Raw genomic sequence first — 18,414 nt, forward strand, 5'->3', positions numbered from 1 at the left:
ACTGAAGCCTTTGAGATGGGGAGTGGGTGCTGAGGTAAATATGCACCGCATTACGCAAGACTAAGGAGCAACCCCAAGCGTCCACGTAGACGGAGCGTCCTCCCAGCCCCGCCTCACACAAGGGGCCACCGAGGAGCCAGGACAAGGCCTCTGGCTGCTCCCGAGCCCACCAACTGATGTGGAAGACAGCGAGCTCTCTGTAGCCACATGAGACTAAAGCTTCAGAGATGCCAGCAAGTGCTAAAAGATTGGGGGGCGTTGAGAATTAACTCTCCCTGTGGCAATCTGGGGTCAAACCTCAGGCAGGTGTGAACAGGGCTCTGAGAGACTCGGGTAGAAGGACACTCCAGGCCGTGGGCACAGCCTGAGCGAAGGCCTGGAGGAGAGACGCTGGGGACAACGCCAGTTACCGTTCTGCTTGGCCGTCTCGTAGTCCTCCTTGCACACCAGCCGCCCGTCCTCCATGAGGTAGAACTCGTCGCCTGTGGCCAGCTGCCGGCTGCAGATGATGCAGGCGAAGCAGTGCAGGTGGTAGACGAAGTCCTGCGCCTTGCGGACCACCTGGGTCGGGGGGATGCCCTGCTGGCAGGCCGTGCATTTCGTGCCGAAGCGCCTGCCAAGGCAGCAGGAAAGGGTTAGGGCACCGGGGGCGGGTCCGGCTCCCCCCCACGTCCCATCGGCCCTGCTACTCCGGGGTGTCCATGGACATCAACCCCTGGGCCACCCAGTGCCTACCATCTCGTCCCTCTGCCTCCAACTGGCCTCAGTGCTTTGCGTCCGGGCTCTTTAACCACAAAATGATGGGGCCGGATCAGAACTCGCTTCCAGTGCCTTTTCCGAGGCTGCCATGACACCCCAGGCTCCAAACTGCCCAGCAAACACCCATCAGTTCACTAGGGGCCCGAGGAGCATCTGAGTCCCCTCTAAACACGCAGTTGTACCCTCTGCCTCCTGGTTTCTCCAATGCTATGGCGAGGCCTAGGGGACTGGCCCACAGGGTGACCGCTTGAGCCCGTGAGCTGCTGTGCATAGAGCAGACAGCAAACCCCACCGGAGGCACCTGCGTGGCCGGGAGGTGGCACACGCCAGTGTCCACCCTGCAGCCCCGGAGAAAGCATGCTTGGGCAGCAGGGTGGGGCTCTCCTGAGGGCTTCTCCTGTCCCTCCCCTCCACCTGGCACAAGCCAAAGCCCCCACGCCAGCCTCTACCCCCTTCCCATGCCCAGCCCCTGAGATGTGCGAGTCCGAGTGGGCCTAGGAATCTGAATTTTCACGCCCCTGCACCGTTCAGGGTGGGGAGTCTGCAGACCTGTTTGGAAAATGCCGCCTCAGCCCCCTCCCTGTCCTATACCCCTCTGGACCAGCACAGAGGCAAGAGGAAGGTGTCCACGGCCACCCTGGGCCAAGGTTACAGAGGAGGAGAAGGAGACACCTTGAAAGCAGAGTCCGTGGGGCCATTTAAGCTCCTTTCCCCATTCCGGCCCTAGACACAGAGCCACACCCGCAGCCATAGAGGCCAGTGGGGAAATCTGGGGCCAGTGTAGACATGGGCCAGGAAGGGGGGTGCTCCGCTGCAGGTAAGCCTTCCCCACTTCGGGAGGGAGGCAGGAGGGGCCAGGGAGACAGGGGCAGAGTTTAAAACAGCAATCAACCTAATTATTCATGACATTTCACACAGCACAACTTTATCTTCCTCAGGATGAAAGACTTCGCCTAATGGATCTGGGGAAGGTTTGATTTTAATGGTCCTTTTAACTAATGCTTATAGGCAGCCTGATTTCCCCTGAAAGGACAGTACATATTTCATCCACATTAATACCAAATAAATTAATTATGGTCATGCTATCATGATGAATCCCAGATTAATGCAGAATGATGGGTCTCTTATGCAGTAACGATACCTGCTGGGGGGCTGCAGGGGCCTGGAACAGGCACGGCTAGCTGTGGCTTCAGAAGCTCTCTCTCCCAGGGACATGGTGTCACAGAGAGAAGTGGGGGATCTCTAAGTCTAGGTGGGTAACCCCAAAAGAGGCAGGAGGATGGCCCAGGGGACTGCTCTTCTGAGCTGAGATCTGAGAAGGGTGTGGGGGTGTGAGGGGTTGAGGGGTTTGGCTTGGAAGGACCCCAGACTTCTGAACTCCTGCGGTGGCTCCTGGTTTTGTGAGGGGGGGTGGGGTGCGGGGAGCAGGCCTCTTTACAGCAAGTGTTCTCAGCCTGAGGCACAGGACAGGCTCTGTAAACCACCCCCAAGGGGTTCAAAATTGTGTATCAGGACGGGGGCCGGGCCTTTCAATAGATTCTCAAAGGGATCTGGGACCCAGGAAAGCAGAGTTCATGTTTGTCGAATCAATAAATCAGCGAATAAAGAACCATGCTTTCAGAGGTTGTGCGTGGAGATGGCCGGAGAACGTGAGGATGGGGGACCGAGTACACTGTCAGCCCTAGAACAGTCTGCACCTTCCGGAGCACAGGGGAGGACCACGCTTCTTCGACAACTGCTGTCTAACCACGTTACCTGCATCGAAGCTCTATCCTGTGTGAGCGTGTGTCAGTGTGTGACAAAGAGAAAGGAAGCTTGTATATGTGCTACTAGGGTGTGTTTTCAAAATGTCTGTAGTTTTTGTATCTGGTCCAGATCAGTTTCTAAAGCAGGTGTTCAAAACAAAACAATGCCTTCATCATGCTCACTGTAACAACGCCCCCCCCATCAATAATCTACCCCAAATCCAGGGTACCCAAACCCTTTGCTGCAAACGCCGGAGCAGAAGCAGCTCCAGAGAGGAACTGGAGTTTCCCAGAAAAGCAAGCCCTATCTTGTGACCAAAACTGGGGGTGGGGGGTTGGAGACTGCAGTGGGAGGGGCTCAGGGGAGACCCCAGGAGAGCACAGAGACCCCCCAGCAGCCTCTCCCACCGAGAGGGCCACAGCTCTCGCCACCGCAAAACAGACCGTGGCTTTCAGTAACCAGAAACCCAGTTGACACCAGGGCCCCAGAGACATGAAAGATAACGGGGGTATAAATTTAATCTACATACCGACAGTGATTCATGCACGAGGGTGGCAAGTGCACGAGAAAAATGAAAAATAAATGGACTTTTCCACCAGCGTTTTTTAGCAATTGAAGCAATTTTCCTGATTGTGGGATTTATACCGATGGTAAGTGGGAGTTGTTCCTTATTCCGTCCCCTGGAGCACAGCCAGTGGGAAGCTTGCTGAGGGGACCGTGTGCTCCCCCTCGGCCCACAGGGCTCCCCCAGTCCCAGGGGCACCCCACCTCCACTTCTCGTCAGAGCCCTTGGGCCCAGGATAAGGTACTGTCCTGTGGGTATGGGGAGTGCATGTGGCAAAGACACTTAGTTTCCAGATCTAGGACCAGCCAGAGTCACAGCCACAGCCTGGACAGGCTACGTGACATGGTCTGTGACGTACAATGAGACGGCCATGGCTGAAATTCCCTCATCCACAGTGAGGTCTGTGAACTGGGCTGTTACACAGAGAAGCAACACTCTAACCAACCCTGGCAAATCTGAAGGATGCCGGTGGTGGGGCCAGAGCTGGACGCCGACCGAGAGAGAGGCTTCCTGGGGATCTGCCAGGTGGTGCCCACTTCACCTATCACTGAGCACCTCCTGTGTGCAGGGCCCTGCCCAGTCGGGTGCAAATGCACTAGCCTCACTCAGCAGAAGGACAACCTCTCCCGTCAGCCCTGGCCGGCCAGGCCTCCGGGACCCCCAGGGAAAGCAGCTGGAGCTGATCTCCGCGACTTCCCTCCGTAGACCAGCATCGCCGGCAGTTCTCCTGTCCCTACCCAGCATGGAGCAGGCACCACCGAATGGGTGAGGGCGTGAACGAACGCCCAAACTGCCTCTTCAAACGCATGTCTGGAGCAGTCAGGGGAGGATCGACACGCAACATAACTGTAGCCCCTACTGAAAGCTTTTCTAAGAGCACCAAACCCCAGGTAGCCATGAGGCCCAAGTTTCCTGAAACACACTTTCCGCCCCACTTTGCTGTCATGATCACACTTATTCCACAAATGTTTCCTGAGTGCCCAGCCTGGAAGGGTGTCACGACCTTACCTTCTAACAGATGAGAAACTGAGGCTCAGGCTGGGGAGGTGCTGGGCGCAGCTCACACAGACAGCGGGTGAGAGAACCAGGGTTTGCATTTGGTGCTTCTGACGACGCAGCTGGCACACAGCGGGCAGCAAACATCCACCGAGAAACTGGCCAAGGTGCCTTGACCCTCGACTGCAGCTTGGGCAGAGGGGCCCTGTCTCCCTCAAGTGTCCCCAGCCGCTCTGAGCCACTGAGCATGAGGCCCCGGCCCTGCAATGCTGGGGCTGCACTGGGCACCTCCACCCCCAGGGGGCTCTGCTCCTGGACTGATGCTGCCCGCTGCCTTCCCCACTCCTACGGCCGAGGCAGGCATGAGGGGCCTGGCTCTGCCGGCTGGGGAAATGCACCGGACATCTGGGGGCCACCCTGGACCCCGGGAACGGGGCGAGGCCTGTGTCCTTGGTCTCGCCGTCTGCCACAGCTCTCCAGCCTCAGTGCCCATCCACCTGCTGACCTGACCCCTGCTGCTCCTGACGGCCCCAGTGGGGCCCCTCGCTGGCGCAGGGTGTCTGGATCCTGCGGAAACGGGGCAACGAGCAGGCCCTGCGGGACCCACGCTTCCAGAAACAGGTACACACAAATCCCATGCCACAGACCTTCTGGTGTGTTCCTAGTTAAGTGCCGTCCTGTAATCAGGCCAGGTTCCATATTCTGGTCACCGAAACTCCACTAATAAAAGCAGGTCCCACTTACCAAGCACCTACTGTGTGTCCCTGGGTGCACATAATCTCACTTAATCCTCACGTCCGGCCCTCAGGACACACCCCCTACTTCCCTGTGGTAGTCACTGCCACCCCCACCGCTTCCCCCTCATCCTTTGGCGAGTTGAGCTCCTGACTGGCCACCGCCGTCACCGTCCCTCCTGCCGTCATTCTTGGTGACATCACTATCCACCCACCAGCCCTCCCTGCCCTCGCCCTCTCGATTTTTCCCCCCCTTCTCCTGAAGGTCATGGCCTCCGCCCTGCATCAGCCGCTCACTCCCACGGTCGACCCCAGACCATGCTGTTACCAGGAGCTGCAGCACCTCTAGGAACAAGTTCCAAGCATCCCAAGGTCCAACCGCCACCTCCTGACCTCCCAGCTCACGCTCTGCGGCACCCTGACACCCACGGTGCTGCCACCCGCCAGGACTAGACAAGCTTTTCACTGTCCCTCACGCCCCTGGTGGCCCCCACTCCCCTCCTTCCCTCCTTCCCCAGGAAGGTGCTGTGGTCCATCTTGCCAGTCCCTCTCTTGCACGAACCCTCAACTCCCTGTCACTGTGTCAGCCCTCTGCCTTGTCCAGCCGGCACTGGGGTGCTGAACGGAACTGGGGGACACATACCGCCTCGCAGACTGGGCTCACTTTAAATTTATGCCCTGGATCTTAAGAGGAGCTGGAAAACCACAGGACACTCCCCAGTCCCTTCGCTCTCCCAGTCTCCCAGACACCATCTCTCGAGAGAGAGACCCTCGTCCTCCGTCTCGGCTGGTGGCCGGGCTTCCTATTTCCCCAGAAAAAAAGAACTCTCAGAAGAGACATGCCATGCCCTCCCGCTGCCCACCGACCCACCGGCCCGACTGCCCTCCACATCCTCCAGCTGAACCATCTGCACGCCCGTGCAAGGCCCGCCGCCCACCTGGGCACAGAGTCCATTCCTTCTTGCCTAATAAGATCGCTTTTCCAGCAACTGTCCCCTTTGCCTCCCACGCCATTAATTTTTCTCTCTACCAGATCCCGCCCAGCAGCGTACGAGCGTGCTATTATTTCTGCCACTTTTAAAAAGCCCTCTTTTGACCCCACATTTCCCTCCATCTACCGCCCATTTCTCTCCTCCCTTCCGAGCAACAATCCTCAAAAGAGGGGTCTGTACGCAAGGTCTCTGATGCCCCTGCTCCCGCTCTTCTCTTGAATCCTCTCTGACGGTTAACTTTATGTGTTAACTGGACTTGGCCGCGGGATGCCCAGATATTTGGTTAAACGTTATCCTGAGCACGTCTGTGAGGGTGTTTCTGGATGAGATTAACATGTGAATCAGCAGACTAAGTAAAGTGGACAGCCCGCCCCAATGTGGAGGGCCTCATCCAATCAGTCGAAGGCCTGAATAGAACAAAGAGGGGGTCCCTCTCAAGAGTAAGAGGACACTGCGCCTGCCCGACTGCCTTGAGCTGGCACAGCGGTCCTTCCCTACCTCTGTGCTCAAACTGAGACATTAGCTCTTCTCGGGTCTCAAGCCCAATAGCTTTTGGGCTAGAACTTACTCTCAGCTGTCCTGCGTCTCCAGCTTGCTGACTGCAGATCTTGAGACTTCTCAACCTCAAAAATCGCACAAGCCAATTCTTATAATAAATCTCTACACACACACACTCACACACACACACACACACACGCACACACACACTTCTCTCCCGACCTTGCAATAGCACTGGCTCCTCCCTCCTCCCTGGAACACTGCGCTTGCTTGGCCTCAGGACCCAGCTCTCCTGTCCGCCCCTCCCCGCTGGTCACTGCTCTGCCAACTCCCACGCCCCTTCCCAGTCTACCCTGGGGGTGTCCCTTCCATCTCCAGCCCAGAGCTCCCCTAACGCCAGACCAGCGTCTGTCACTGCCTGCTCAGCATCTCTGCGTGAATGTCCAGAACCAAACTCCCCATCTTCCCCGGAGTCTGCTCCTCCCTGGTCTTCTCCACCTCCGAGCACGGTGATTTCATTCTTCCCACGCTCAGGCCAAAAGCTTTGGATATCCCCATGTGACCTGTCAATGAATCCCGCTGGTTCTGCTCAAAATGGCATCAAAAATTGAACCACTTCCCACCACCTCCAGCACTGCCTCCCTCATTCAGGCACCATCACCCCTCGCCCGCCAACTGCCTCCTAACAGGTCTCCTGGCCTCAGCCCTCGCCCACACCGATTCTCCACAGGGATCCTGCGTCAGACCACCCCACTCCCCTGCTCAGAACATTCCAGTGCCCCCCTCCCCATCAGAATAAAGGTCAAAAGCTCTTTCTGGCCAACAGGACCCTGTGCCATTCATTCTCCCCCTCACCTTTCCAGCCTCCACTCGGCCCCTCTGCCTGCTCGCTCGCTCCAGCCCTGCGGGCTCCGGAGCGTTCTTCCTCGGATCCCTGCGTGGCTCGCCCCTGCTCCAGTGTCGCCTTCCCAGGGGACATTCCTTGACCACGTCGCCCTCTCCCACTCCAGAAGCACTCATCTCCAACGCATGTTCTGTGCATTTCCTGCTCGTTCATTGTTTTTCTCCCTCTCTAGAAGGCCAGCAGGGGCTGAATCCAGCGCCTAGAGCAGTGCCTGGCACAGGCTATGTGTTCAGGGAATATTTGGTGAATAAAATTCAAGTGACCCACACCTGTGGCACGCGGTAACACAGGCTCCCCCATCTGTAGATGAGGAAACAAGTTCATAGAGGGCTTCACACATGCCAGAGCCCTCGCAGACAAAAATGGTGGAGTTCAGATTTGAACCCGATGTACCTCCTTATTGTTGGCCATTGGAAGGCAGTCAGCGGGGGCCAGGCCAGGCCCACGCCGGCATCTGTGCTGGGGACTGCCACAGCACGCGGCACCGTCCCAAGGAAAACAAAATACTGCATAACTTAATTTTATGCTTTAATTGCTTGGCGGTGATTTACTACAGGCCGTATATATTTTTCCCAGCTGACACTCTTCTACATGTATTTCTTTTATCTATCAGCATACTTGACAGGTACGTTGCTGATATTTACTGTTACTGTATGTACCAATATTTTTAGCATATATCAGTCCCACAGGCATGTCACGGGCACATAAAGTTCTGCCCAAGATTGGTGAGCCTTCTCCAGACATGGACTGGGGTCATATATGGAAAAGGCCTGACACCAGAGAATGTTAGTGCCTTGGGGAGTGGGCACATAGTGCCCCCATGCTCACACTCACACGCGTACCTCCCAGGCCAGCCAGAACTGCCCCACAGTGCTTAGCATTTTATGTGGGGTTTTAATATAACATTTTGTTTTTTTCTTTTTCACGAGTGTTTGATATTATTTTGAGATGAATGCTATTGGAAAAGCTTTAGAACAGATGACCTAGTCCAACCCCCTCCTTTAACACAGGCAGATCCTGGGGCCCAGAGGGGAGTAGCGACTTGCCCAAGATCACACAGCCCAGTCACTGGCAGAAAAGCAGCCCGAGTCCAGCCCTTCTTTTCCTCAGCCACGCTTCTCCTGCCCTGCTGCAGGTAGATCGGCTTCTCAAGAGGCAATGGGGCATGGAGAACTCGACCCTCTTCTACAGAGTCCAGCCCTCTCCCTTAATTTTTATAAACAAGCATTAAGCGTGGAGTACGCAGAGGCAATGTCATGTGAGCAGTCTCATTTAAACCACACAAGAGCCCTGAGCGGGAGGTGTCATTATTTCCTTAGCACAGACGGGGGCAGGCCGGGAGCAGCAGGCGACTGGCCCAACACCCCTCTCCCTCTCCCTCCTCTCCCTCCTCCCCACTCTTTCCTCCAGGCACCTAATCTGCCCACCTTATTCCAGGCTGATTCTTCTCTGCCAAGATGTTAGCTCAGCTGTTACAAAATTGCCCTGAGCAGAAGACCCCTCCTGGGGAGGTTTGCTTAAAGGCAGAAAAGCCTTCCCTGACTCTTGATTCTGGGCCCAGAATCCACAGTTTTAACAAGCCCTCCGCAGATGCCACCAGCGTGGCCGTTCCATGGACTTCTCTTTCAGAAACGCTGTGTGATGGATGCTCTTGGCCTTCCTGTGGCATCTGCAGATTGCTCGTTGTTTCTTGAGTTCCTCAAGACCAAAGGACTCATTCTCAGTAGTGGTGTGGCAGGCCCTGTGACCGGCAGCGGCCCCGTCCAGCCTCCTCACGCCACAGCCAGGCTGACCTGCCGTGCTGACCTATCGTGCCCCCTACAGAGCCCAACTCTGGTCTGTGGTTTCTCCTCAAGTGGGGCTTCCAGGGGCACAGACAGGTCCCCCGTAACCAGAGCGACGAGCCAGAGACTGGCCCTCACGGGACCCCTGTGGGACCTCAGCCAGAGAATCAGCAGGAAATGGGTTTGAGCCAGATCACCGGCCCTTGAGTGCTAAGTTTGGCGGTCTCAGGAGGCCATGGGCAACGTGGCCAGAGACGGGCCTGGCAGGAAGGACGGGCGATTGGGAAAGCTTCCAGTGGTGCAGAGGTATGGTGAAAGGGCCCGGGACAGGATGGAGGCAGTGGGGATGGAAAGAGAGGGCATTTGGAGGTGCGACCCTCTGACTCCGTACCTGAATGGCAGGAGGCATGAGATGGAGGAGAGAAGGAGCTTGAGCTCCAGCAAAGAGGCGAACGCACTTCTGGCTGGTGTGTTTTCCTGGGGTACAGAAGCCTCCCCACACCTCCCACTCCCACGTCACCCAGATCCTTCTTGGCTCAGGGACCCCATTTCCACAACCCAAGCACCAACTGACTCCCAGGCTGATTTGCAGATTCAGGTTCCACGGACGACAGGAGGCCTTTGCCCGCGGCTCGGCTCTGGGAGGGTGGGCAGGCTCGGCTGAACTGAGTGCTCGGGGCTGGCAGACAGATAATCCGCGGACTCATCACCCCTGATATACAGCCTCAGGTCCCAGGGGGAGCCGCTCAGCTAAGTAATTGCTTCTGCCTTGATTACAGACCTTCGCAAATGACTGTGGGCCTGGTCCCACCAGTGCGTTTGAATCTTACAAATGTCCACACGCACAGCCGCTATCTGCACCATCTGATCGTTACCTTAAAAGGTTTCATTTGCTTAGCGAGGGAATTAGACTATAAACTATTCAGAAATTATGGAAAGTCACACGTCAAAGAGAACCTCCCCCTGTGACTTCCTTAAGCCAGTGTGCGTGTGCGTGTGCGTGTGCGTGTCTGTGCGTGTGTGTGTGTGTGAGAATTTGTGTGTGTGCATGGCCTCGCAGGTGTGTAGTTATCAGAAATAACAAGTGGCTGAGCAGGAGCCCAGCTCCAGATCGGACCTACAACCAGCCCTGGACCTAGGGGGGCCTCTTCCTGGAACAGCAGGGTGCCGGCGAGCTAGAGGCGCCACACAGACACAGGCTCGTCACTCCAGCCAGAGCGGGAAACCTGCTCTGGGAAGTGAAAGTGAGGGCCGCAGTCACTGCCATGGAGCTCTGGACCAGCCAGGGAGGAATGGCATCACGCCACCCTCGCACCACCCCCACACTGAGAGGTGGGCAGTATTTCCAGTCACCTGACCTGCCACTGCCACTGAGCACAGCCCCACCTTCCACCCTGGACCGTCTGGCCTGGGACCCGTCTGGCCTGGGACCCATCTGGGCTGGAACCCGTCTGGTCTGGGACCCATCGGGCCCGAAGCCCTTTGCAGCCTCTGCCCCGGGTCCCTCCTCTTCCGCTTTTTCCTCCTCCTACTTAGATACACCCTCATGACCTATCAGCTACTAACAATGATAACTAAGCACTTACTTCCTTCATCGTACTGAATCCTCATAGTAACTCAGAAAAGGAGATATTTTTATTCCTGTCCCTTTTTAGAGATGGGAGAGTAAGGCTCGGCAAGGTCTCATGTCCCAAATCCACGCTGAGCCTGGATTCACACACCCTGCCTCTACCTCTATGAAGTTCACCTGCAGAGAGGTCGAGCCAGCCTTTCCCCATGTTAGCCCATGGGCATCTGCCCAGCTGAAAGATGGAGGTCCAGGCCACCAGAGTGATAAGGCCAAGGTCACTAGTGAAGACCTGACAGGAGACAGCAAAACTACCCTGTGGCCAGGCCAAACGCACAGCGTGTGGGAGCTGAAACAGGCTGTGCTGAACGGTGAGGATAAATCAGCAGCTCCGGGCTCCCAAGGACGCCGTTCACCTGCCCTTGGCTGACAGCCCTGCTGACTGCTGACTGCTGACTGCCTGGAGACTGACTGGCTGGGGGAGGGGTGGTTCCGCCTCACTGGGTGAGCAGCCCACACAGCCACCCACTAACAAGTGACACAGCGGTCCTCCATCCCGCCAGGTCCAACGGTGCCCATCTCTGCCCACCAGGCAGGGTGAGGGCCTCAGGGGCAGGAAGATAGCCCCAGAGAAGCACGAAGTTTTAGATAGGAATGCCCTGGAGTGACAGTCACCCTCAGAATGCCTCCGACTACTCCCCTGGACCCCTCTGGCAGGCAGGTGTGAGCGCATACCCCTGGTGGCCAGGGGTGCAGTCTGAAGCCCCCCATAAGCCTGGACCGTTCTTTAAATACTTTAGTTGAATGACTGTTGCCCTCTCTTTGATTCTACAGCTACGTTTGTTTTCATATTTCATAATCTTCAAGTAAATCCACATGGCGTCTTTACCCTGCGGTTTATCCCCAGCAAACTGCGTGTGCCCTCCCCACTCTGCCAGGCTACCCCCACCTCCACCTGAGGGAGTCAAGGCCATTAAAAGTCATCTCAACGGGAAGGTCTCAAACCTGGTAAGGGTGGGGAGGCCCAGCATTCAGGGAGGACTCTGAGAGCCTGACCCTCCGAGGCTGTGGGTCAAGTAGCCACAGTCAGGCCAGAAACCCAGAGACGCTGATAAAGCGCCTAGCATTGTGCTGGACGCGGCTTACAAGACCATCATCCTCCCATTGCACAGCAACTGTGTGGGTTAGAATGAATGCCTCTCAGCAGATAAGGGAATAGGCTCGGAGAGGCCTAGTCACTTATTTGCTGACAAACAGCTAATAGAAGGCAAGACTGGAATTTAACAGAGCTCCGTTTGGGTTCCCCAAACCACTCTACTCATAAAATAACTCCCTTTTACAAAATGCTCCCGTGTGTCAGGTCTTTTAAAGCCGCCACCATTAACATTCCTCTTTTTCCTAAACAAGATCCTGGAGCTCAGAGATGTCAAGGGACTTGCCTAAGGGTGCCCAGCTGGTGCCGACATTGGCGGCACTAAAACCAGTCCCTGTGGCTAAGAACCTGTCCTGCCTTCACTGTGCTACAGAGTAAGGAAGCTGTCGGCCTCTCCCAGGACCCAGTCAGGGACTAGGAAAAGACCCGGAAGCCCTACCCCAAGACCCCTGCCCTCTCCAGACCCCGGTCCCTTTGCAAGGAAATAGGGGACCCATAACTTGCTGGACACACAGTCCAGAAAGGACCTGCTTAGCAAATGCAGTGCAAGGAGTTGTCAGCTCCTCAGCTCATGATTCAAAGTGAGTAGCCACACTGCATCAGTCAACTCAGTGCCTCTCCTCTCGGGCCTTGGAAATAAAAGTGCCTCTTATTTCCTTTGGAAAAAGGGAAGCCAAGGACTCAAGAAGCAGCAGCAACAAATGACAGCAAAAATCAGCCAATGTTACTGAGCAAGAGTTCAACAGTCCCGAAAGAAAAATGCAACAACCACAGGGTACAACCTTCCACAATACTTCTTTCTTCGTCTGTGCACACAGCAACAACGCCCTCTGCTGCCAGTCACCAGTATTGCCACGTCTTCGGAGCTGAAGTCTGACCTCCAGCTTTCCGCCTCCGTCCTTCCCTGACTTCTGATGTATCATACACCCGCCGGGGGTGGGGGGCACTCTTCACATTACAGTCTTGGTTCAAAAAGCTTTACACAGAACATAGGATGTCCCCTGGAGTTGTGCGAAGCAGTGTCTCTGCCATTGTGATAGGCAAAGAGATTTAAAATGTTGACCCTGGAACTTTGAACCACAGTGATGATCTGTGAGGCCAACGAGCCCTGCCCTCTGCCTCTGAACAGGGTTGTGGGGCAGGTATCAGAAAAGGACAGTGCTTTCTCTTTATTCTCTTTGTTCTCTTTGTTCAAGGAGCATAGAGAAGGGATTTCCCCTGGCCCTGACCAGACATCTCTCAAATCCCACAGCTGAATGCATTCTGCAGTCTAACAGTGAAATTCAAGAGCAGGGTGCCTGCCTTCGCTCTCATGAGGTGGCCAGAAGTGACTCCTGCAGCCTAGTGAGAGACGAGAGAACTGTGTGTGTGCCCCCAACGTGCCATCTAAAAGGAGGTGCCTAGGGACATATAATGAGCTGTCATAAGGAGCAGAGTACCCAGCTCTGTGACCAAATCACAGCCTGAGCCCCAGGTGGGCAGCGGGTCCCAAGACCCCTGGGGGGTGAGAGGTGAAGCCACCTGATCCTGGATAACTTTCTCCCTCCCCGTCCTCACCTAGAACTGTGACTTGCTATACCAAGCTGTACCTGCAGCTGTGCCTCCCTGTTCCAAACAGCCACAGTCCCAAATTGCTGGGTTAGGGGGCTCACTGCCTATCAAGCCCTGTGTCCTCCCTGGGGTGGGGGCATGGCTCAGAGCAGACCGATCTCATGCCCAATGGACCCTCCGGTGGCAGTGGGGAGAACCCCTTCAGCTTTAAATTTCTCTCCACACGGCCCTCGCATCCCCCGGTTAATGACCGGGTTTCAGCACTGGATCTGTGGCCAGCTCCTGCGCTTTACAAAAGGCTCCGCCTCTGAGAATGGGTCATTTTATGCGGCAGGTCAGTCTTGAGGAACAAGCAGAATAACTGTGGCTAGATAAGAGGCCTGTGAAAGGGATGCCGTGAAAGGGACAGCAGAAATCAGTCACCAAAGCACGTTGTCAATTCACTATGTAACTGGTGGCATCAAACCCAACAATGGCCTGTGGGCAAGGCTCAGGACCAGGTGTGTATGCAGAGGACAGGAAAATGAATGCCTAATTGGCTTTCCCTCAAGCTAACAGGAAGATCAAACAGGTGCATGAGGAATGAACAAAACAAGGCAGCTCCTGCTGCGTCACCAGGAGGAAGAAAGGACAGGGTGGCCATGCCACCGGGGGCTCCCACCCACTGAGGAGCTGGACTCGTGGCCATAGGAAGATGAGGAGACTTTGAGAGAGTGAACATCATCCCCAGATGATGAAATAACCTGGGCCGGGGAGGTGGGGCAATGCAGAGCGTGTCTGGCCAAGGGGGCATTCTGCTTGGGGTGGGGGGCGTCTGGTACTGAGGAGGGCAGTAAGCGAGGACTGGGAAGGAGGATGGGCACAGGGCAGAAGGCTCCGATGGCTCAGTGCACCCGGAACACTGCGTAGGCAGAGGGGCCCCTGCTGAAGGCTCTGAGCTGAGAGGTAGGATGCTGGCACGTGGGCTAGAGGGGGCGAGGGTCGGCCAAGAGGTTACCGCCGAGCAAGGCCCTGGAAGGTTCCAAATTAGGGCCATGTCACGGGGAGGGCCTGGAGGCAGGGGATCAGGGCACCAGCCTGGTCGAATGACCATCACTGTTATCTCTGGTCAGGGCTTGTGGCTCATAGGCCAGCACTAATCCTTCCCCAGCCCACACTCTGAGCCCCTTTGGGTCAAGGGGGAGCCTGCTTTCCTTATCACCACTTCTCCCAAACCCAAACCTACCCCTGAGCTCCTGCCTCCTCCTTTTCCCAAACCCAGAGCCAGCCAGTCAAGGTCCAAATGACAGATGGGGCTCTAGAATGATTCTGAGGCTCAAAGGAGCTTTTCTGGTGACAGAGCCCTGGTTCTGCCGCCTTGACAGGCTCTGCCTGCACCCTACAGCCTGCCCCGACCTGCCAGGCTGGACCAGCCAGAGGTCTCGCCCAGGGACGTCTCAGCACCTACCCCATCCTCAGATGGGCAAGAGAGTGACGTCGCCTCCTGCCTCCCCCCCGGAGCTTACCGGGCCTTTCCAGATGTACAAGGACAAACTGGAGGATGCTGCCCTGACTGTGGAAGCAGGAACAGCTCACCCAACCTCCACAGCCAGGCCCAGCCGCCTGTTTCCTCCCGCCTTCCACACGCGCGTATGCACACGTACACAGGAGCACACAGGCACACGATGTGCGTGTGTGTGTGCCCCACACACATGATGACATCCACTCCATCCGGGGCCCGTAAGAGCTGCTGTGACGGCTGGCCAGGGAATCACTGAGGCAGGAAGGCAGAGGCCGGCTCTCCTTGCCCACTGAGAAAGGATGTGGGTGCAGGGGATGCACCAGTGTACATGCCAGGATGACAGAAACGAGGTGAGGGTCGGAGGTGGGGAAGACTGGGAGGGGGCGGAACGGTACACAGAAAAGGCTTTGACGAAGAACCCGAGGCTGGTCTCTCAGCTGGAACCATCAAGGATCTGGTGGGTGAGCCCATGTCAGCTACTACCGCCTCCCTCAGGTAATGCTCATGCACAAACACACACACACGTGCATGCACACATGCACATGCACACGCACACACACGTGCACACATACACACACACACGCACACACAGAGGAGACAGCCCTGCATATTTAACCAAAACGTGATGGTGACAATGAGTGCTGCCTTCTGAACACAAGCCATGGAAGCAGCTCCAGGAGCTACCAAAACAATCTTTAATGTGCTTTTTAACTCATATTGCACTAAAAAAAATTGAGAATCCTCAGAAATTCAAATGACTTAATTTTTGCAGTGAAACCTTTGGCAGGACTTAGGAGAAACTGCGTTCTGTTTCCAGGATTGGCATTTCTCCCCGTTTCTCCTCCCTGTCTCCAGAATACACAGCCGCTGAAGCCGGCGCACCACCTCTCCGGGGCTCGCTCATGCGTACAGGATGTGTCCAGGCCTTGGCCAGCCTCCCCGCAGGCCCAGCCTCCTCTCCGCATACCCATGGGCCTCCCACACTGGCATCAGTGTCACTGACGGACAACCTTCGCCTCCTGTTCCAGCTGGTCCACGTCAGCTGAGACACCAGCCTAAGTACCTCAGGTAATAGATTCTGGGAGAGAAGCCCCAGACTAACTAAATACCACAGAAAATAAATTATAGGCGGTCTCCTCACCCTGACTCAAAGCTCCAACAAGAGTTTTTTCTGATGGACACGACATCAGAATGAAAAATTGAGGGCAGTCTCAAGAGCTAACACTCAGGTATCAGGCACTGTCCTAAGTACTTCCCACACACCAACTCATCCAAAGTCAGTAACAACTCTATGAGGTAGGAACTATTATTATCAGCCTCATTTTACAGGTAAGCAAACTGAGGCACAGAGAAGTTAAGTAACTTGCCCAAGAGCACACAGCTAATAAGTGGGTTTAAACCCAGGCAGGGTCTGGGCTCTTAACCATCCCATGAGACTGCCTCTTTGTCATGTTTCCATTGAAAACGATGACAATGACGTAGCCTAGCTGGACCACTACCAGCAGCGACTCTTCCAAGCCCTGAGGCCCGTGAAGCAGGCACAGAGACTCGCCTAGAAGCGGGACAGGACCCTCCCGGCACATGCTCTGACAGCCGTAGGAATGACACATCCAAGACAGAAGAGTGACTCCTTGTAGGAATTCAAGGGCACTCTGTCAGCCACCTTGGAGGACTCTGGGTCTTGCTCCCTGCCGGCCCCTCTTGCAGAGCTCACGATCCTGGTCCTCTGGCAATGATACGGCTGGTGACCGAAAGGGAGCAGCCTCTCAGCTGGGGTATGCACCCACCCCCCCAGGTTGGACCCACTGCCCTTCCCCACCCTGCCACACTGCAGGCTGCCCCCCACCCTACACTGCACACGGAGAGGCAGAGACAAACCAGGGCAAAGAGAGGGAGGCTGTGCCCCAGTTCTGACTTACTTGAAGAAGTCCTCCTTGCAGTAGACGCTCCCGGCCCTGGAGAAGCACCTGTCAGCTAGCTGCATCTGGCAGTCTGCACACTTGAGGCAGGAGCTGTGCCAGTGTCTGTCCAGGACCTTCAGGATGAACTTGTCCAGGATGTGCTGGTTGCAGCCAGCGCACTGGGGGATCTCTGTGGGGGAGAGAGAGAGGCGGTGTGAGCTTTCCGCACAGCACCACTCACCAGACCAGGCCCTGCGTGGATGCGTTCCCGTTCTGCCAGGCTGGCAGAATACAGGGCTGCCGCATACAGTTGTGCAGGCCGTACACTGCACAAAGGTGCCTGGTCAAGGCGGCAGATTGGGACTGAGATCCGAGCCACGCTTTGCTGGTCTGGCTTTGGGTGGCTTTGGCCCAGAGAGGTCACCTGTTTCTCAGAGCATCAGCTAACCTCATCCGAGCCCGCTGCAAGTCCACAGCCAACAGGCCAGGAAGACCCAACAACATTCTCCTCTTTTCCATGATATATTCGCTCCTGGGTAGAATCTGGGCTAAAACATCAGCCTCCAAGCGAGCCCTGCCTAGACACAGACTGAGAGGCCATCTGGCCTAAAAAGCAAATGACTCATGTAGGGGGCAGGTGACGGAGGCCCAGGTCTGAGGGTGGTCCTGGAGGAAGAAGCTCAGTGTTCTGAGAGAATCTCCTGAGAGTATTCTAATGAACTGCAGTAGAGACCATGGATTGGCTCCATTGACATCCCCTCCTAACGTGCCTGCCCATGCTGCAGACAGACAAACCAGAAACTGCTTTTCAGACTCCCTTGCAGCTCAAGTTCCAAATGGGATTTGGAACCTGCCAATCAGATGTACCTCACAGAGACCTGAATTCAGAATTGAGTTAAACAAAGGGACAGCCGAGGGTCAGGCTTCCCTTGTGCAGTGTGGAGCACGCAGAGCTGAGGGTCCGTGGTTGCAACATCCTGATCAATCGGGGCAGAGGCAGTGAAATTCCGGGGTCTGGGTGTTTCTCCCAGGAGACTGGCTCCAAGCTGGCTGCACTGAGTTGAAAGTCACCTAATACCTGGTAACTGACCACTCCGTTTAAATAGTGAAAGTGGATTCTGTTGTCTGAACCCTAACCACTGCCCCACCCTGTTCTTCCTGCCTTGGTCACTTCCTACCCAAGGTCTGTTTTACTGCCATCCCGTCTTTACCAAGGGCTCGCTTGGGGGTTGATAGTATTTTGAGTCACTGAAGTAGCTTCAAACTCTACAAAATGGTCAGGTTTCCGTGCTTGGATGAGCAAATAATGCTAGTGTCTCCACCCATTTCCCCAGCATTCCCCTACCCCCCCCCCAAAAAAAAGGGAAGGTAACAAATTAAGAACAAAAACGTAAAAGGGCAAGCATTTGGCCTCCGGTGATACTCCCCTGATGTAGCATGGCAGGAGGTTGCAACCCAGAGGTTTCTCACCTCTATTATAAATAGAAGCTTTGCTAATCGTTTGTTCACACGCCCAGCTTTCCCATTAGAAGGTGGAGTCGTCAAGAAGCAGGACCAGTGTTTCTCAGCTTTGTATCCGCACTGCCTAGCACAGTGCCTGGCACGCAAGATAACGCCACGGATGTTCATCACAGAATAAATAATTGATCGAATCCTAAGAAGCTCACCTTGAAACAGTTCTTCACTAGTTTCTCCTGCTCACTCTAAAATATCCACAAAAATAGTAAAACCAAATCTCTCATGAATCATATCATGAGCCATAT

At 55.5% G+C, this 18,414-nt stretch overlaps 1 protein-coding gene across 1 annotated transcript in view; it reads right to left on the minus strand.

The window, feature by feature from the left end:
• LHX4 (LIM homeobox 4) overlaps positions 1-17,170 on the minus strand; it is a 24,403-nt gene extending 7,233 nt beyond the window's left edge. The window contains exons 1-3 of the mRNA XM_011361274.2: positions 17,111-17,170; positions 16,670-16,839; positions 411-613 (exon numbers count right to left, since the gene is read on the minus strand). Of these exons, the coding sequence (XP_011359576.1) occupies positions 411-613; positions 16,670-16,839; positions 17,111-17,170 (433 nt within the window). The remainder of the gene's footprint in view (positions 1-410; positions 614-16,669; positions 16,840-17,110) is intronic.
• Between the last annotated feature and the right edge of the window lie 1,244 nt (positions 17,171-18,414).

Source organism: Pteropus vampyrus, unplaced genomic scaffold (assembly GCF_000151845.1).
Source record: "Pteropus vampyrus isolate Shadow unplaced genomic scaffold, Pvam_2.0 Scaffold65, whole genome shotgun sequence".
NCBI classification, from domain to species: Eukaryota; Metazoa; Chordata; class Mammalia; order Chiroptera; family Pteropodidae; genus Pteropus; species Pteropus vampyrus.